Source organism: Centruroides sculpturatus, unplaced genomic scaffold, assembly GCF_000671375.1.
Source record: "Centruroides sculpturatus isolate CEXI.00-Female unplaced genomic scaffold, Cexi_2.0 scaffold924, whole genome shotgun sequence".
NCBI classification, from domain to species: Eukaryota; Metazoa; Arthropoda; class Arachnida; order Scorpiones; family Buthidae; genus Centruroides; species Centruroides sculpturatus.
The window spans coordinates 111,615-133,520 of NW_019385278.1; the positions used below are offsets into that span (position 1 = coordinate 111,615).

Sequence of the window (21,906 nt, forward strand, 5' to 3'; positions counted from 1 at the left end):
TTACCATACTAATGTTTATTATTATATTACTAATTATATAATTACAAATATTAAATATTGATGATCTGTTTAATCAACATTTATAAATTTAAAAATAATTATAAATTTTATGTATTTTTTAAGATCCTCCAAAACCACCAACAATTATTGGCTATGAAGAAGGAAAGCCGCTTAGAATTGGAGATTTTCAAAGATTTAATTGCGTTACACTTGGAGGAAATCCACCTGCTGTCCTTCGTTGGCTGAAAGGCGATAGAGAGGTAATATTTTAAAATTTATTTTAGATAAACATGACTGTTATTTAGGGATCAAAATGTAGTACAGGAAATCCTTGTTAATTCAAACTCAAATAGTTTGAAATCCCATTAGTTCATAACTACTTTCGTTCTGGTCAGAGATATAGAGATTTACAGGTTAAGGAATTTGGTTAGTTTGAAATATGGCTTCTTTGTAATTTGAAGTGGCAATTCTATCTGAACTGTCATATGCATTTATTAACTCATTTGTTTAGAACAAAGTGCCGCCATGCTATAAGAGAACAATAAACCAAGAACAACTCTAATCTGGTCAATATGATTTTGCTTTTACAGTAACCATTTTTGGGTGTCACCTTACATATTTACTATTCTTTTTTTCTTGTAAGTACTGTACATAATAGCCTACAATGTTTCCACATTTTCCTTTGCCAAGTTCAGCATTGAGATCACCCATAACTATTATTACATCTCTATTTTTAACTGTACTGAGTTCCTTATCAACCTGTGCATAGAACAGTTCAATCTTCTCTTCTGTTTTTTCTGCTGTTGGAGCATAAACCTGAATTAGATTAAGTTTATCCATTAATAATATTAGTTGTTACACTATCACATTCTGATATATGGACAAAGTTCACTGCCAATTGACTAGTTAATTTGTCAACAATGATTTCCACTCCATGACTATGATGGGCATTACTGCTTCCAGAATAGTATATTTTTCCATTTTCTGTACAACATTCACCTGAATCAGGTTATCATACTTTTCTGACTCCTAGGATGTTCAGCTTTTTATTAACCTTTTTATTTCTAGGATGATAATGTACTGTACAGTTTACCTGATTTGTACATACTTTGGACATTTCTTGTTCCAATTCTCATAAATAACCCAGTGATTGTTAGCACCATCTGGCCACTTAAGACTTGCTAGGGACTGAGGGCCATGTCTGACAGATTTATAGCCACGACAATTATACAAGGGATTATAATGAGGTGGTCTCCCCATGCTTTTCTTATTGCAGTATCACAACCAGTTTAGTCATGATGTAACTATTATTTGTGATTATCAAATAAAAGACTATGTTTAGAATATTTATCTTCACTGTTTTCTTATACTGACACAACTGCTGTCTTGTACCAGGGATATGGAAGTATGCTTATTTACTGATGGCATGTCTTGCCATGTCACAACGATGTCACTGAGTATTTGTAGTATTTCTTGAGATAACCTTCCTCATGGATTATTCACTACACCCTGTTGTTGTTGCCACTGATTGTCTGCAATAAGAAATTATGCAAAGTGCCTCCATGCTATAAGAGAACAATAAACCATAATATTTTATGGTGTCTCCAATATTCGTGACCTGTGGACATGGCTGGTAGCTTTCAGCACAGCCCCAGCATTTTATATAATACAAACTCAAATTCACTTTTACTAATTAAATGGATGTACTATACAGTATTTTTAATTCTTAATAATACATTTTTTTTATTAAAATTTTTTAACAATTGATTGAAAAACAGATTTTATGTATAATTAATCATAAGTGTAATATATAAACAAATATATTTATTCTTTCTTGTTATTAAAATTTAACTATTTGCATATTTTTGTTATTTAAATTGTACATTTTTCAAAATTAGATAAGTACTCCATTGATTGTCAGTGGTAGTGGAGTATCTACAGAACTTGTCATTAGAGCCGACATCTCTGATAATGGTGCTGTTTACAGATGCGAAGCAAATAATTCAGCAACATTGCATCCAGTTTCGGCCTACATTAAGACAACAGTATATTGTAGGTTATTGGTGTAAATTTAAATTATTTAGAATTAATAATTTAAAATTTGCTTATTAATATGTATGAACTCTGCATGTATGTGTGTTGTATTTAATGCATTTATTTATTTTTACTTATGGGAATTATATTTGATAACTGAAACCTCTAAAAAATGTATAATCCAGCAATTTTTTTAATACATGCTAATGTTTTCAACCATGTAGAATGGGCATCATCAGGCAACTAATCCACAGCTGCTGAAACAATGGGAGATTGCCGTACTTGTTTGCAGATGGAGGTGGCGTAAAATGAGAGAAAGGGGGAGGATAGTAAGATTTATAGTTCGAAGAAAGACTTCCATGCTGTGGGGAAAGAGTCAACATTGCAAAAATTAATAGTGATATTATTGCAGGTGGCTTTATATATTTCTACCTGCTCAAGATGTTTGAGAAAGGGTTGTCTGGAAGAGTATGTAAGTGCTCTGCCAAAGTCCACATTGATGTTGGGGTCAGAGGCAAAGTAAGCCAATGCAGTGTTGGCCAATCTTTTTGTGATGGAAGTCTGATGTTCCTTGAAGTGGGTGTTTAAATGGTGCATTGTAGCACCTATGTATTCTAAGTGGTAGCTTGATCTATGATTGTTGATGGAGATAGTGTAGATGCCTCGTTGGAGATGCAAGTCCAGACAGTCTTTGGCTTTGCTGAGGAGGGAGGAAATCGAGGGACTTTTAAGGAAGGCTAAACAAAAGTCATTTTTCTTAGATATTTTCTTGTAAAGGGAGGCTAGCTTTCTGTCATAAGTGACAGTCTATAATCTGTGTTCTGGGAGCAATTTTTTGGTGAGGTGGAAGTGGCAGAAGAAAAATGACATATAGGGTTTTTAATAGTCTGTGGACAGTAGTCGGGCTGAGTTGTATTCCAGGTGATCATTAGGAGCTCTGTATCTCTGTCATGTATATCTGATAAATGGGTAAAGGTCCTGCAAATTAAGGCCCTGAACTATAAATCTTACTATCCTCCCCTCCCTCTTCTCTCATTTTATGTCACCTCCCCTCTGCACACGTGTATGGTAATCTTTCGTTGTTTCAGCAGCTGGGGGATTAGTTTGCCTGATGATGCCTATTCAACATGGGTGAAAATGTTAGCACATATTAAAAATATTGTTGGATTATAGGTTTTTTTAGAGGTTTTAATTCAAGTATATCCAGTTTTGAGTGGTAGTATTATATTATATATTTTATAACATTTAAGTGTAGTTAATTGTTCAAAAAAGTTATTTTATGTATGCAAAGGAANAGATCCTATATTAATGTTTGAATAAATATTTTTAACAATTTCTCATATATTTTATTGAAATTTAATTAATGAAGTTAGAATAACTTATTTTTCAAAATACATACAATACAGGATCTTCCAAAAAGAATGCTACCATTTTAAATTACTGTAATTATGTTAATTATTATCTGAGAAGTATGCGATGTGTTAATTGTTCAAAAAAGTTATTTTATGTATGCAAAGGAAATTGTAAAATTATAAAAATTGCATTGATATACTATATAAATAAGAAAAAAATTGAATATAATAGCTGTATACTTAATAATTAGTAAGTGAACAATTATATATTTGTATATTGTTGAAAGTTGAAATAATGTGTATGTTAGATATAATTTATTTTCATTTATGTTATAATGTAATATGATATTGGAAATTCCTATGCATATAACATAGTTTTTGTTATAAATAAAAGTTTATAGATTAACATTGTTTTTATATATCAATATAATACAAAAATAAATTTAGTTGTACATACTATATCCTGTATGTTGTTAATTGACGATCAAAACCCTGTATCGCCAATAATTAATCAAAATCACATTTTTTTTATTAATGTGTTGTAAAGTCAGTTTCTATATATTGCCAAAACTCTTAAGTGGTGCATACTCTCTCTGACATTGTCAAAAACTCACAACCTTATTCTCAAAATTTTGCTCCCTTGAAACTATGATTTTTAGCTTCCTTGTAAAATTTTAGGAAAAATGCAGATACAAAGTTTTCATCACCAACTGACAATGTAGCAAAATACATAGTAATACATTATATCTCATACAGCAAATAATATGGCCAAAATAATATAATATATAACAGACAATGCTGGAAAACTATATTAAAAGTACAGTAAAACATGTGTAAACTGGAATAGCACAGTACTGAATATTTTTTCTGGTTTGGCAGGTTTCTGTTTTGAACAGGGTGTTTAAACATAAAATTGCTCTATTCTGAAGAATTTTTTCCATTTAGGTCCTTTTTGAACATGTTTCACTCTAGTGGGAATCACAGTAATTTTTGTTAAAAGAAATCAGTCATAGATAGTGATGACATTCATCATTAATTCAACATTCTCCCTCCCTGTCTCTCTTTCTAATAAAATTTTGTAATATGCAAATTATATACTAGATTTTGGTTTTTTCCAAAGATATAACTTAAGCATCTTGATATATCAGTATTAATAAAATGAATTACACTTCACGCCTATATTTAACTATGTAAAATAAACATCTTTTCTATGTAAATTCTTTAGAACATCTTTTATTTTAAATTCAATTTCTGTATTACATCCATGCGCACCACTTATTTTCATAAGTTTGTTCGGAAGCTAATGGTTTGAAAAATATTTGTATTCGATATTTGCCTGGAGATGGTAACTTTATGCTACTGAAAGTACTAGAGAACACCTTTTATGCTCTAAATAGTTGCAAACAGTAACACCACAACACTTAAGTGTATTTATCTGTGATATTAAATATTATTGTATCAATATCTAGTTAAAATATCACAATATGAAGTAATTAATAAATTTTAACTAAAAGAAAAATTTTAGCTGCATCAATATTTATATTCAGATCATTACATAATTTAGTACAATTATAAACAATACTTGATTGAACCTTCTTTTCAGTTTTAACAACATAATTGTTATTTAATTAAAGATTTACACTGTTATATACTTATTATGAGTAAAGACAACAAAGACAGTTTATTTTTCTCTTAATGTTGTTTAATTAAAATAAACTGACAATAATAAATATTTTCATTCAAAATTTATTTCAAACTTCTTCAGCACTTGTTAACAAATAAGCTTGGTGAATTGAAATCATTATGATGTGTATTTATGCAACTTCTGCTATTATTTTTATTTGCTGTTAATTAAATTTCTCAAATAAAGGAATTTTATTTAAAAATTTTATTATTTTCAATGCTTATATTTATGAATTGAGATTTAAATATTTCTATTGAATTTTATCTCAGATTATTATTTATAACCTGAAAACTTAAAGGTACAATACTTTTGTTTTAAAATTAATATCAATAATTGTTGCCATAAATATGTGATATAATATTACGAATATAAAAAAACTGATTTTTATTGAATTACAATATATCAATATATACTGTTGAAGTCTTATATACATTGTTGGCCAAAATTAAAATTAATTAACAAAATTTAACAGTTTTTGCTAATATTTTTGAGTTTAAATTTGAAAATGAGCCTTCCAACACCAAAATTAAATGATATAATTAAAAAACAACCAACCATCAGCCAAATTAATCAGGCAGAAATTATGCTACAAATACATCAGGTTCTTTGGATAGATATAATTAAAGTTACAGAGAATGAAACTGTTATATCTTATAAAAAATGTTTATATAATTTCTTGTCAATGAAAGTCATTACTAAACTCTTACAAATTTACTTCACAGAAGATGGCAAACCATAACAAAATTGGAAGCAAGTCATGCATTATAAATAAGATAAAAATTAATTCTTAAGTTAAATTTTTAATATTTTTAAAAAAAAATATATACTGTTTATCTTTTCAGTTCCTCCAGATAATGTTACCATTAATGTGCATCCAAGTTTGCCTCGAGCTGGCCAAATGGTAATTATTTATATTCATTATCTTAATGCATTTTTCTTTCTAAGTAGAACTAATTTGTAATTTACCATAGCTATTCCAAGTTATACTACAGACTTAATAACTATAACACTATATTTGGATTCAGTTTTTTATGGCTAAGGATGTATATTTAATATTGTAGCTATAAACTTTAATTATAGGTAACATTCACTTGCACGTCTGGTAGTAGTAATCCAGTCTCTCGGATAACCTGGAGAAAAAATGGAATTAATATTCGTAATCATAGAGAAGAAACAATTAGTTCAACACATGGTGGCATAGCTACTAGAAGCCGTTTATTTTTAACTGTTTCAGCTGAGGATGATAATTCGACATTCTTGTGCCAAGTTCGAAATGATGTTCTTCATCATACCCTCCATGATTCCATCACTTTACGTGTTCTTTGTGAGTAATAACTTTCCATACAAATTTTTTGTCTTGTCAGAAAAATCGTTGATATTTACCATTATATCAATAAAATTTCTTTATAGATCCTATATTAATGTTTGAATAAATATTTTTAACAATTTCTCATATATTTTATTGAAATTTAATTAATGAAGTTAGAATAACTTATTTTTCAAAATACATACAATACAGGATCTTCCAAAAAGAATGCTACCATTTTAAATTACTGTAATTATGTTAATTATTATCTGAGAAGTATGCGATGTACACCAATCAGTAGAGTAACCATCTGACTTTCATCTCCCATCTGCATTCAAATAGCCTGTATTCTACTGTGAAAAGTGTTTGTGTCAAATAGCCATGAGGGTAAAAACACAATATGATTAAGACAGTACATAATTAAAACAACAATTGATTTAATAAGAAATTATAACACAACACACAAAAGAAAAAAAAGAATTCGGATGTCAACTCTAGGGCATTTGCTCAGCTCCACTCAAGAAAACAAAAAAAGACCTGACTCATGTGACAAAACAAAAAGTTTCCCACGTCTTACAATTTTATTAAATGGGCACAACTGTGTATTACAAAAAATTTTCTTACAATTGACTTAAAACTAACTTACAATTATAGAGATGAAATGGAAAATTAAAATAGACAAAGGAAAGGAAAAAGAAAGGGGTACCCATACTTGGTTGATTCTTCTTTACAGAGATGATTACTTTCGATGATTCTTAGTGAAATTTCCTAGTCAGTCTTTTTGGGAAGGTTAATATATCTTTTTATCGGGGATCAAAGGAGACTGTTTTCATCAATGATTAATTGAAGTCTCAGGATTCCTGGTGCACCAAGAAATTCTTAAGTTCCTTGCTCTAGTCAGAATCAAGCTCTCCTCTCCACTGTCTCCTCCAGTCTGAACCCTCGTTTCTGGTCTGAAAACCGTTACCTCTCCCCTTTAGGCCCTTAGGCATTTTCTCTCCCCATGGGACAGTTAAAAACATCAATCATCAATCAAGTGAAGTAGAAATGAGGACAAGAGAAGATTCCAAAAACAGGAAAAGATAAGAATAAAGGACAGAAGCTACAAACTAGAATATTCTAACTTAAAATTATGGTGTACAGCCACACTACTACCTCTAGGAAGCACCATACACAAAATTGGAGACTGTACAACAGACAAGGCATTTTGCACTTTTTAGTTTGCAAAGTTGAAATTACTTGTCATTTTGCAAACCACAGTACTTTAACACTCAGACCTTTAACAAGCAGTACAATGTTAAATGTTTTTGGGTGTCTTAAATGACCTTCTTCAGGAAAGAAAGAAACCAATTTCAATTTAAATTGAAACTGGGTTTTCTCTTTCCTTAAGAAGGTATTTTTGATGACCAAAAATGTTTGAGAATTAAAATTTTATTGCATGTTAAAGGTCTGAGTGTAGTAGTACTGTGGTTTATTAGAAATGAAGTTTTTAGAGAAATGTAATTCTGCAACATGAGTAATCTGCAGGAGCTGTAGGTTTGTGGCTGCTGTGGGAGGTGTGACAATAGATATACTGTAGTGAGTATAGTAAGAATTGGGTATTGGTCACATGTGCTGTGTGACATAAGGTACAGTACATGCCTTGAAAAACATAACAGTGAAATGGACACTGTCCCAATGTTTTAATATACATTACAATGTTCTTGGATAATAATTAACATAATTACAGTAATTGAAAATAGTAGAATTATTTTTGAAAGACACTGTATTTCAATTTTGAATGCTTCCTTTAAGACCTCCAGTGTTATGATTGCTACAAATTGTCTGTTATTTCCATGTAAAATGCCATGTAACATATCAGTTTATTTAAACATTTGTTTTTTTGTAGTAAATTATATTTACATACAAGATGTTTGAGTTAGAGAAGTTTTATTACTATTACATCTGTAACTCGTATATATCTTTAACTTGAAGAAAATGAAGCACTTGGTAGGTCTGAATGGAATAGCATGGGAGTTTAATGTCTCCAACTTGAATTTCCGTAACTAAAATTTTTCAAAGGTTTTTTATGGTCCCCTGACACTGAATTATGTTACTTTCAACTTCTCCAACTTGAATTTTAATATTTATTCTATCCAAAGTGATCCTAATTATTGAATTTCCACAAAATTTTCAGACAGTTAATTGTATATACTGTCCAACACCCATTTGCAGACAATGTTCCGGTCCAAAGCAAGAGGACCTCTTGCTTTATCTCAACAAGGTGTATCTGCAAAACTGTTTGATTCCATTAGTTACATTGAACATTTTGCTGTAAGGTGTTACACAGGCTGTTTAAAACAAAAAAAAACTATCAAAGATTCTTTATATAATTCAAGAGAAGTAAAAATACAGATCTATTCAGAATCAGCATTTTTCACCATTGTAGTAAATTATATTTACATATAGTAAAACTTCTCTAACTCAAATCATCTGCAGCTTGAAGTTTTTCCTGCCCCTAGGAGCTTCAATTTAGAAAAGTTTTACTGAATTTTGTTTACTAATAAAATATTATATTGTAATAATATAATTTTAATTACAGTTTTTGATTTTCTGTAATTGAAACATTATTTTTATGACAAATAAAGAAGTTATTTTATTTCAGATGGACCTATATTTCCAGTTCATTCAAAGTTTGTGGAAATTGTTGAAGATGAATCTGCAATTGTTAATTTAACTGCCAAAGCTAATCCTCCAACTATATGGTATACTTGGACTAAAAAAGGAAGCTTAGTTCCTTCTTTAATGTCTTCTAAACAACAGGTGCCTATGGTTATGGCCGAAAGAGGTGTCTTGTATATATGGCATGCAGCGCGTCATCATGCCGGTACTTATGTATGTGAAGCAGAGAATTTGGAAGATGTTTCTAATGCAACAGTTGTTTTAAATGTTTTATGTAAGTATTTATTCAATGTGAAAATTGTTTGCAATTGAAATTTATCCAAGTTTACTTATAGATTTTATTTTTATAATTCTATAATATTGTAGATTCTTTAGCTTATAATTACCTTGAGTAAATGATTAAGACAGTACATAATTAAAACAACAATTGATTTAATAAGAAATGATAACACAATGCNTATTAATGTTTGGATTATGTAAGCAATTAAAAAAGTTTTATTGATGTTATTAACATTATAATAAATGTTTGTTGGCAGCAATTCCATCTTCTTCAATTAATCAATGAATGAAAATGTAGAAGATTTGAATGCAAATTACTTAAATTTTAAATACGTATATTTAAATACAAATATATTTTAACTGTTATAAAACAATAACTTTAAATAATTTAATTGAAAGTATTAAAAAAACTATACCAAATTTAAGATACTGTACATAAAATTAATAAGAATACAAAAAACATTTGTATTCTTATTAATTTAAACTATTAATATTTGATCAAAAAGTAATATTCAGTGATATCGGAAAACAGTTTTTGTTTTTAAATATCACTATATTTATTAAATACTAAAAGTAACAAGAATAAAATAAAAGCATAAAATATTATGCCTGTGTATTTACAATATATTATATATATATAGAAAGTAGAACTGAATTTTTGTATGTCAAATGGAACAGCAATTTCAAATTTTAAAAATTATATAAAAGTAGAAGAATTAAACTATAATACAAAAAACTTAAAAAGTAATAGAAATAAACTGATATATAATTAAAAATTTCTTGATGATTACATTCTGTTTATTCAGTTCCAGCTTTATTTAAGAATCTTTGCAAGTACTGGAAACTATCAATACTTAGTATTTTTGTTAATCCTTTCACAAAGATGACAGTTTTAGCTTCATGAGTACAGAAAGTATTGAAAGTATTTTAAAAAAATGAGTATGGAAAATGGTTGCAAATATTCCAAATCATGAATATATGAAATGCATAAATATGGAGTTTCTACTGTATTTCATTCCTTATGCTCATCTCTCATTCAGTAATGGTTAAATAATTTTAAGTTTCTAGCATGTTGGAATATCAAGAATAGATATTTGATGAGAATAATATAATGTCTACTGTAAATTATCTAAAAAAAACAGAAATAAATTATTTGTGTGTTTTTGCATTTTTCAGCTAATTTATCATCAACATTATATTATTCTCATTGAATGTTTATATCACATTTACACAAAAAATGTCAAGAGTCTCTAGGAGCCAGAAAATATTTATTAAATTAACATTTTTTGGAATAGAATCATTCTATTGACAGATCACATTAAAAAAAAAACCAAAATCAGACACTTTAAAATATAAAATGTAGACTGCATAGCTTTATTCAGAGCAAAGCTTTGAATCAAACAAAACTTATACTGTTCTGTGACACATTTTTCCATGTGATTCATAAATAGTGTTTATGATCATCAGTGTTTTAGGACAGCTATACTTGATGTCCCAGACATGCTCAATTAGGAAGAGGTTTGATGATCTGATTGGCTAAGAAGAGGTTTCAGTTTCACAAAAGACTTGAGAAACATGAACTGTGCATAACTGGGTATTATCCTGTTGTAAAATGGCTCCTTGGCTCCTGAAAGATGGAACATTATAGGCACAATGGTTGGCCACAGGATCTTGTCAATATGTGACTGGACTATCAGCTTACATCACTACTAAGAGAGATTGGTTATCATAGGAGATAGCTCCCTGCACCAATACATCTCTAGTGATGCAATGTGCTTTCAACAACTGAGACTACTTGTAACCATTAACTGGATCTTTATCATATTTGCATGTATTTATTAACATGAAGATAAAAGCAGGATTTGTTGTTTTTATCTTGGTGTTGATCAACAAAACAACATCAAAAACTCCATCTAGTATGATGCTATCATCATACTAGATCAGGCATGGCCAGTGGTGATATTTGAAATATTTAACAAAGGGTTCGCTAACAGAAAATTTTTCCTTAACAATTTTTTTTTCACTCAAATGGTGCATTAGCAACATTAGCGCAAAAACTGACCTTAAGTTGCCCATATAAATAAAAAAAGATATATATTACACGCGATGATAAAACTGACATAACTACGCGATAAGTCACGAACACTGACAAACAAAATGGACGTTTTGGTTAGAAATAAATACAATACTTTTTCTTGCGATATATCTAATAATAGACAGATGTCATCGTCTCTCTAAATACAATATCTTTTTTATTTTTCTGTCCATAGCCCGACACGTGTTCCGCAGCCATCTTGTATTTTCTCACGCACGTAGGATTGTGAGATCTCTCTTATGACTGGATCTAGTTTCAAGAACTCTCTAGAGTCTATCGCGATTGAACCTCGTTTCAGTCGAGATTGAAACGGTCGAGGAAGGTCGCACCAAGGCGAACGAGGTATAAGGCTCTAGTTTAGTATAATACGTATATCAAAAACACAACACCTTAATTTGTTTTTTTTTTTATTTACATACTGCTGAGTGNCTGTATTAGATGGAGTTTTTGATGTTCTTTTATTGATGGCAGACTTTCTATTACTGCCAGTCACCTGGCAATGGTGCAACTTACTATTGGATGTTATATAAAGAGTGCCGATGTCTTTGGATGGTGGCCAGTGATGATATTGAAATAGTTAGGGTTTCTTTCACTATCTTATGATTCTCCCATCTGATTGTCCTGTAAAGCCAACCAGCCTTGTCAGTAGGTCTGTAGGCCTTCTACACTATTGCAAACATCATCTCACATCCACAGTGCTGTGACTTAACTCAAATGGTGAGTGATATGCTGGTATGACCAGCTGGCTTTTTAGAGTCTAACAATTCATTCTCTCTCTCAAACACTGTCAATTGTTCATAGGAATATCAAATTTATTGCAGCATCCATACAGTAAATAGAAGCATAGATAACTGACGATCCTTCTATATTATTAACATCAGTGATGTGACAGCCCTTATCTCTTGAGATTCATGGTTCTAATGCATGCTGATTGTGTTCTGTGTATTCTTTTGTAGTGTAATTTGCATCACAGATATATCTAACCATCAGTTTTTTGCATACTGCTTTTGATTTTTTTGTTTTAAGTTTTTTGGGTGTGTTTATTTTTTGGCAAAGAGTATACAGTACATTCCAGTTAATTCGAATTATCATTTATATGGGACATGTATTGAAAGACAGAAACAAGTAAGATAATATAAGGCAAATTTATTCACTTATTTGGGACATTCTGCCACTTTATTGGGACAGCTTACACTCATATAATCATGGACAGTTATGAGGGCACATGGCAGGACAGGCATAGGTTGTTTCTAGGAATTTAACAACGAATTTTTATACATTGATAACAATCTTTCATGTTACAATGAAAGTATGGATTGTGTAAATGCAATTATTGAACAAGTTGTTTTGGAAAAAACACCTAAAAACTAAAGAAGATAAGATTGGAGATGATACTCTTGATCAAGACTTAATGATTAGGAAGACAGAAAATTTATTTTTGAACTAAGACTGTATTTTGTGCAAGATGAAAATGAAGGAGTCCCATTTCTGAGATGAATACCTGCACCAATTTTACCCATTTGCAAAGTACAGTAGAGCATCGATTATCTGAATCAATTGGAGACTGGGGTTGTTCGGAAAATCAATTTTTCGGATAACCGATTATGTACGAAAAAATATATTAATCTATTCCATGTTGAAATTCATTCAAATCCAGGCACATCCTTAAGTACCCTCTCATGGTCACGCCAGTGCTGCCAGCTAAAACACGCACACCAACAAAAATAATATTGGAGTAGCCCAAGACATAGCCGAAGATTGCAGTGCCACAGCATTAGTGGAAATTTAAATTTGCCGACTGGAAAGCTTTTGGTTGATTGACATTTCAGTTGATTCATTTTTGGATAATCGACACTCTACTGTATAAAGAAAATCCATGAAGATATACTTGATAAATTTCTGCAAAAATAATTTTTCTTNGATGCTATACTGTATATATATATATATATAAAATACTGAATATTAATTAATTATATTTTTCAATGAATGGTTTTTGTCTTCATTGCCCATTTTTTATTATAGATTTTATATGTTGAAATTCACTGTACTGGGACAGCTGCTTAATTGGGACAAATTAGCCAGGTCCCAATGTGTCCCAAATAAGTGGAATCAACTATATTTGATTTATGGTAAAAATAATGTTTGGAAAAGTATATTTTAGAGTAACATATACAAACAACTCAATACTCTTTAGCAACCAAAAAACAACTGGAGCAGTTTTTGTTGGATGTTTTTCAAATTTTTATGCTCTATTAAAGTAGCATTTTACTCTATGAAAATAATTTTTATTTGTTAATTTTAGTTGTTGTTAATAATTGTATAAGAAATTTTAATGTATTAGATTATATAATTATAATAAATTTTATCTTTATACTTTTTTGTAGTTTCCATCTTATATTTAAATATTTAAATTAATGTAAACTATTTTTTTTTAGATGGTGCTAACATAACCAACATAACATCCCTTGTTAAAGCTAATGAAGGGGAAAGTGTTTGTTTTGAATGTGTTGTTGATGCTAATCCTCTAACTGAAGATGTTGTGGTATGGAGGAAAAAAGATAGTGAAGATATACTTAATTTTGTTGTTATGAGAGATAGAGCTGTTGTCACTGTTTTTAATGTTACGAAGAATGACAGCAAGATTTATGAGTGTGTTGCATATAATGGCATTGGAGAACCTGTTGTTAGAACAGCACAGTTAGTTATATTATGTAAGATATATCGATTTTACAATTTATGTAATAATTATTTAATTGAGGTTCTCATAAATAAACACTTTTGAATTTTGTTTCTAAGAAATAACATTAAGATAAGAAAATGGAAATGTGTTTACTTGTTACTTAATGTTTTTTTCTTTATTATAATTTCTTTTCTGATAACAATAATAAAATTAATTGAAATAAAATCAAAACTGAAGATGATAACAAGTAACAGATTCCTTAAATATATAATTAATTATATGATTAATTTCAATTAATTATGTCAGAATTCATTCAAAACTCTTTTAAATATGTCTACAAAATGATTAACAATTATTGAATTTTTATTAGGTTATTTTTTAATGGAATTTAATTTGTTGAATAGTATTTTATTACGTAATAGACTCTTGCTTAATAAATAGTTTGGTTAATGAGTTATCTTTTATAGAGACATTTAGTTCTGTTAACAAGCAGAAATTGCATTGAAGACAATCTTAGATTTCATGTTCAGTCAATGATAGCTAGAAAGAGTAGTTTAAAGTTCTATTATTTGTGTGAATAATTATTTGCATGTTAGTATTGATACTAATTTTAATACAAGATACAAATGAGATATTAATATCTCATTTGTATCTTGTATATTAATATCTCATTTGTTTTTTGCATAATGCAAGCAGAGTTTGTGGTGTATTAATTCTCAGTAAAGTAAATGTGAAGACAGTGGTTAAAAATAAGATCTGGAATTAATTAGTCCATAAACCAGAATCAATTATTTAATGTTTCATTGAAAAAATAAAGTTAGTTAATGAGATGTCTCATAATGAATGATTCTGTGGAATCAGTTGTCATTAAATGAGGGATTATCTTAGTAATAAAATAACACTAATTAAATAATGAAATTTAATTAACATGCATTTTTTTAAAACATTAATTTTTATTCATTATAATTCTAAAATAATAAATTTAAATTTTCTGATTATTAAAATTATAAAAGATGCAATGGAAAAAAATCAATGATTAAAAGAATTTACCACTGAAGATATGCATTTTAGTGATAAATTCTTTTAATCATTTGTTTTTTTATTATATTAAGTAATTGTTTCTCATTTATATTATAGAGTAACTGAATTTGTGGATTATTAAAATAATTTATTTGTAAAATAATAAAACTAGAAAATAATACATAACTTTAAAAAACATTTTCATTTTGAAAATAAACAATACGAAAATTATGAAATTCAGATATTTTCTGCTAAGTCAAATTGTTTGTTGATTTAAATTGCAAAGAAATCTTTTAAACTGATAAATCTTTTTAATTGCTAAAAATATAGTTTTTGTGTATTAAATCCAAATAATTGACAAATTAGATTGGGCTAATAAATTATCAGTAACAGAAATACAGCCCAATCTAATATGGAGTGTGTTGGTGGAGTGTGCAGCATAACTCTATGTCCTGAAAGTAGTTGGCACAATGGCATTTCTCATGTTTTATGCAATTTTAGCCAACTTTGGTAAAATGGAAAACAGTTGATTTTTAGCACTGTTTTTGAGAAATAGTTCCAGAATTTTTCATTTAAATTTCACTCCATTTTTGATAATAAATCTTTTTAATTACTAAAATTCATCTTCAAAATTCCAGATAGGCTAATTTCAGGGGACTAAATTTTGCAAAAAGTCATCAATTTATTTGACATTTTTACTCCTACAGGCATGGTCTACAGCTCTGATAAAGTCCCAACTGCTTCATTCAGAGCTGCAGTTTTACACAGAAATGTGTATTGACACTTTTATTCATCTCCTTTACATTTTATGTAATAAATTATTCGAATATAAAGATTTAAATTTTAATAAATAGTAACTTAAAACTTACATAAAATATTGAAAATATACAATTAAATTTTTACTTTAGACAACTCACTCTTTTGTATATGATACTTTGATACCACTAACTTGTAAATCAATTTTTTATATACAAAATTTGCATTTTTGTATATTTTCAGCAGAAAAAGAAAATTTTCAACTATTGCACTGATATTTTTTGCTAGTTTTGGTTTTTGTAACAGCAAAAACATTTATGGAAATTAATTATTACTATTAGGTTTCTGTTTTATAGTTTTGATGTTTTAAATAATGGCTTATGCATTGTAACATATTCATTGCAAAAAAGTAAAACTTTCCTACATTAATAAGAGATTTTTTATAATATTTTTTTTTAGGAGTACTCCGTTTATAACATGCAATTCTTTCTTTCAGTTTAATCTAAAATTATTTAATTAAATTATAATTATTAAATTTATTATGATATGGTACCTAATGCCTCTCCTTCTTTGGTCAAATTTATCAGTAGCTTCTAATTATTATAGTCAACATTTAGCCCAATGTCATATGGCAGTGGTTGTTGCTTTACTATTGCTTGGCTTTTGGTTTGTATAGTTTCTAGTTGTATCCAAAAGTCAGGTACTACCAGTACTAAAGATTCTTTTTATCAATTTGTAATGTTCATTTTCTTTCTTCTGGAATCTACTAAAAGCATATATTTTTTAAAAAAGATTTTATGAATAAGCTATTTCTTTGATGAACACTTTAAAGTATATTCATTTTCACATTTTAAACCAAGAATATTGCTACCTTATCCACATTTCACTCTTATTGTTTCAAAATTTGAATATTTGTGAAAAGAGAGTAACAAAAAAGAGAACAGATACATTCTCTTTTCTTTTCCTTTTGACAAAATATGAACCAGCCTTAACTTTAATTTCAGAATATTTGTAATCAGAATATTTGAAATAATTAATTTATCTTCAAAGAAATTCTATCTTAGTATTTTTCTAGATGCCTATTGCATTATTAATACACAATGCATTAGACAAGGTTGGAATGATGATTATTGAAAAATATGATTTAGACAGATTTATATTCCATTCTAGATTTGTACTTTAACCTTTGAATAAATATATAATTTGATAATTGATGACAGATTGCATGCCTTTGCAGTCTATATTTCTAATCATTAATTTATTAACCAAATTATAATTTAACAAATTTTAGTGAATTGTTAAATATTTGATATATTAATTTATTTTACAGTATATTAACTGCACTCCATTTCAGCAAGAAACTTTGTTTTTCATTTTATCATTTAAGCATTTCATAATAGCTTATATTAATACAGAGTATGATATAAAACTTTATATCTAAAATTATACAGAATAAAGAAATAAATGAAGTTGTGAATCAATGAAATTATTATTAACCAATGATGAAAGCTGTTGGCATCATTTAGGAAGATTTATTGAGTTTAAGCTAAAATTAACAGTTAATAATTTTACATTTTTGTAATTGTATACTCTCTTGAAACTGGAACACTTCAAAAATAAGCAACTCATCATCCTTTATGATCTTTCCAGCAAGAAATTTTAATAGAACAAACATTGTTTTGCATTAAAATTTTTCAGCCTCTTTAAGTGGCTTGCTTCAAGTTTTCAAACTATTCTAAATGAATGTTTGATTTTGGAATAATTTGAAAACCTGAGGCAGCCTCTTAAAGAGGCCAAAAACATTTGTTCCATTAAAATGATTTGCAGGAAAGAGTACAGAAGGTGTTGAGTTGCTAACTTTGTAGTTTTATTTTACATGCTATGAAATACCAATGAATGTATAAAAATGAAAGAAACTGTGCATGTTTCATTAATTAATTACAATTATATTAAAGCCTTAAAAAGTAATAACTAAATATCATACTCAGCTCTTTAAAATACTTAATGAATCATCAAACACCTGATGCTGAGAAATGTTTAATAATCATTTCTCAGCATCAGGTGTTTGATGATTTATTAAGTACTTAAATTACATAATGAATTTTAAAATTACTTTTATTATATCAAAATATAAATTTTCTTTTTTGTAGACAAACCTGTTATTCTTCATTCCCAAATTCAGCCAAAAGTTGCCGGAGAATTAAAAATGGATACTAGATTATATTGTTTCGTCGACTGTAGTGACGAATTGAAATTTGTTTGGTCATTTAACGGATCAGTTATCACAGATTCGAATAAGTACAAAATAGAAGCAAAAAGAGAAGAAATTGATGTTTGGAAAAGTGTACTTACTATTAAGAATGTGGATTATGATAATTTTGGAATCTATACCTGCCTTGCAAGAAATTCTATTGGATATGATTTTTTTAAAATTATACTTGTTCAAAAGAGTGAGTTTGTTTATTACTTTCAACTGTTACCAGTACTTAAATCTTAATCCATAATTTAATTTAATTATTCGTAGTATTGTATATTTGAAAGTTACTAGTATGGCATTCAACTGCCATTTTACTTTTAATTTGTATATCATAAACATGTATGTCTTTCTCTTTTGTTTTCTTTTTATACTAACCCCAGATAATTTCTTGCCAGATGTGCTTCTTTTTTCCTGTTTTTCCATCCTTATCATTTGTTTTTATTGATCCCTATTCATTGGTTGATATAGGAAAAAAATGTATAAGAATCCTTGAATTGGCTGAATGATAGAGAAGGAGAGGAAAAATATTGGACAGAAAAGTTATTGCTGGTATGAAGAGAGATAGAGCAACGGTGTCTGGACTATTGAGAGTATATTACCGGAGTATGAATCAAAGAAGTTTTATTTTTAATTGAAGAAACAATAAACTTTAAGAGGGTTTTTTGTTTTCTGCAAAGCTGGAACTATTCACTGCATTTGTTTAATTCATTCTGTCAAGAAATGTATTGTTTCATTCAAATATATATACATCAATGCAAATGTTTATTATTTCTATTATTATTTTATTTTATCTCTGTTTCTGAATTGAAGCCTGATAACCTATTTGGTCTGCATACTGTTAAACAAATACTATCCTACAGTAGAATATATTAAGATATATTCTACTGTAGGATAAATGTTAAAATTAATTTAGCATTTATTTCTTATGTTTCCAATACAATAAAACATTTGAATAATTTTTTGAATATTCCACATTTTCTCAATTCTAAAATGCACTGTTTTTATTCAGTTTTATTTGTCAAAAACAGAAATGTCTTACATCTGCAGTTAAAACAGTAATAATCATGAAGCCACTTGTATGATATGTTGTGAATAAAAGTAATGACCAGGTTCACTACACCAAAATATCCAATTAAAGAACAAGATAACCATGTCTATCAGCATTAAACAATTTTTATTACTTATAATTACTTATAAGTAATAAAAAATCATTTAACATCAATAGACAATGATTATCACATTTTTTAATTCTATGGATGATACATTGCACATCAATAATAATTGTTTTTGGCTATTCTCCATAGTGACATCAGTTTAAATGAGTTTTCCTGGAACAAACGTTTAATTTAAAATATTTTTAATGTTTAAACATGATGCAATTATTATATAGTGTATGCAGAAAAGCATGAAAATAGAGTTGCCAGACACCATTGTTTTATGGCATTGTTTTTGAACTTGCTACTTAACATGGTAAAACTTAATAAATTTCATTGTTAGAAATTTATTCCTTCATAAAAAAAAATATTAAAATTTAATTTCAAACTTAATGCATCTTAGAAATGAGGAAAAATATTATCATCATTAAAAATATATATTTTTTTGTAAATACATTTTTATATAAATTCACTAAAATGGTTATTTTAGAATTATGTCTATTTGTTGTTATATAGTAATAATAATAACTAATTTTATATATTGCAGGTATTCCGGATATTCCTAATAATTTTTATGCCTCAGAAATAACTCATGAAAGTGTAATTTTAAGATGGAAGCCGGGATTTGATGGTGGATATCAACAGTCTTTTTATATACGATATAAAAAATGGAATGACAAAATATGGACTAAACTTAATGTTGCAGATAATTTATGTAAAGTTAAAGACTTAATGCCCGAAACTGATTATGTATTTATGCTCTCTGCAACAAACTTCATGGGAGATACAGAAGAAAGGACATTAAATATTACTAGTAAAAGTATGTATAGATTTTTTTATTAGATTTTATTTTATGTATTTATTTTTTAACTTTCCTAAATTTATGTTATTGCTGATTTAATTATGCTTATCAAAATACAGTAAGACCCCACTTAATGCTGCCTTGATTAACACTGATTTGATATAACACGGTCTGCTCGAAGCCTTAAAAAAAAGCTGAAAATTTACGCTGATTCAAATTATCGCAGCATTTCATTGATTACTCCTAAACACGAACCAATCAGCAAAAGGTGGCAATTCGTCTTAGCACTGTTCTTTCCTTAAATCTATATTTATTTGATGCAATTTTGGAGGAAATATAACATCATGAATGCCATAGGCAATACTGACTTTGCTTGACAAGAATTAACTGATAAAGGCATGAACGAAGTGTGGAAGAAGTTATGGCTGAATGTATCCAAAAATTCTCAACGAGTAGAGTCTATCACTGTATCGTTAGGTTGATCAAATTGTCAACCTAATTGATACAGCAGGACTAGAAGATGTAGACGAGCAGGATATTGAGGAGTTACTGCAGGTTTCTGGTGAGAGCCTTACCAATGACAACCGTCAAGAACTGGCAGAACAAAGAATTCATGTAAAACTGGAAAAATAGAGATTCTGAAAACAAAGAACCGAAAAAATTTCTCTACAGATTTCCTTAGTGAAACTTTGGTAAGATAACTGAAATCATTGATCAAATTGTAGTGAATGATGCAGATTTTGAAAAGAGTGCAAAAGCAAAATGAGATGTTTTGGATGCGATCTCTTGCTACCAACATTTGCTTAAGAAAAGAAAAAGAAAGCAACAAATAAAACTTCACAACTTTATTGCAAAAGAACAAGAATTTCAGAATACAGTAGCTAGGACCTTCATTACAAAAAATGAACTTTACATTTTTGTGTGCATATGTTTGTTATTTAACATATATTATTATGCAAATTAATATAAAAATTACTTAAAATTAAAGTAAAATTTGTTTATTTTATTAGTTTTTTTGTTCCCCTTTCTCTATTTACTCTGTTAAAATTACCTCATTTAACGCTGTTTCGTTTAGCGCTTTGTCGTCTAGGAATGTATCCCCTGCATTAAGCGGGGTTTTACTATACTTAAAAAGTTTTATTTTGATCATTGTTTTTATTTGCTGTGTATATGCATTAATTTTAATAATTTCACAAAGAAATTTTACTTAAAATTTTTAAGAATACTAAGTTATAACCTTTTGTAAACTGTTGTAGATTTGGATAAAATTTGTTACAGTTAAAAATTATGAAAATAATTTTGAAGAGGTGCAGAATATCAGTTTTCGAACTTAATTCATTTCTAAAATTTGTTTGAAAACCGATTTGAAAACTCAAACAAATTTTCACATACGAAACAATATAAAATGAATTAATCCATTCCTGACCGCCAAAACAAATTCCCCCCCCTTTGTAGTTATATTTCATACATAAAAATGCCTAAAAATGCAATATATTACAGTCGACCCCCTATAATTACGGTTCCTATAATTACGATTCCTATAAAACTACGAAAAAATTGTGACTGGTATCCGTAAAAAACAGTAAAAATTCCCTATAATTACCTCAAACGTCATCGGGCAGCTGAACTACTTTCCTGCCGTCCGTAGCGCCAACTACGGAGAGATTTCTATCGTCTGGACAGTATTATATAAATTATATATAAATTAGGTACTGTACATATAATTATATATTAATTATATATAAATTAGGTACTGTATATATAATTATATATTAACTTATTGTAACTTTGTTATAATTAAATATATAATTTCCGCCGTCTAGCGT

The 21,906-nt window shown here is 28.4% G+C and overlaps 1 protein-coding gene across 6 annotated transcripts in view; it reads left to right on the plus strand.

The window, feature by feature from the left end:
- LOC111637098 (nephrin-like) overlaps positions 1 to 21,906 on the plus strand; it is a 105,564-nt gene that overhangs the window by 78,317 nt on the left and 5,341 nt on the right. For all 6 annotated transcript variants that reach the window (XM_023382510.1, XM_023382508.1, XM_023382509.1 and 3 more), the window contains exons 10-17: positions 124 to 260; positions 1,899 to 2,052; positions 5,913 to 5,971; positions 6,151 to 6,394; positions 9,021 to 9,311; positions 13,847 to 14,122; positions 18,018 to 18,317; positions 19,826 to 20,098. In XM_023382510.1, coding sequence (XP_023238278.1) covers positions 124 to 260; positions 1,899 to 2,052; positions 5,913 to 5,971; positions 6,151 to 6,394; positions 9,021 to 9,311; positions 13,847 to 14,122; positions 18,018 to 18,317; positions 19,826 to 20,098 — 1,734 coding nt within the window. The remainder of the gene's footprint in view (positions 1 to 123; positions 261 to 1,898; positions 2,053 to 5,912; positions 5,972 to 6,150; positions 6,395 to 9,020; positions 9,312 to 13,846; positions 14,123 to 18,017; positions 18,318 to 19,825; positions 20,099 to 21,906) is intronic.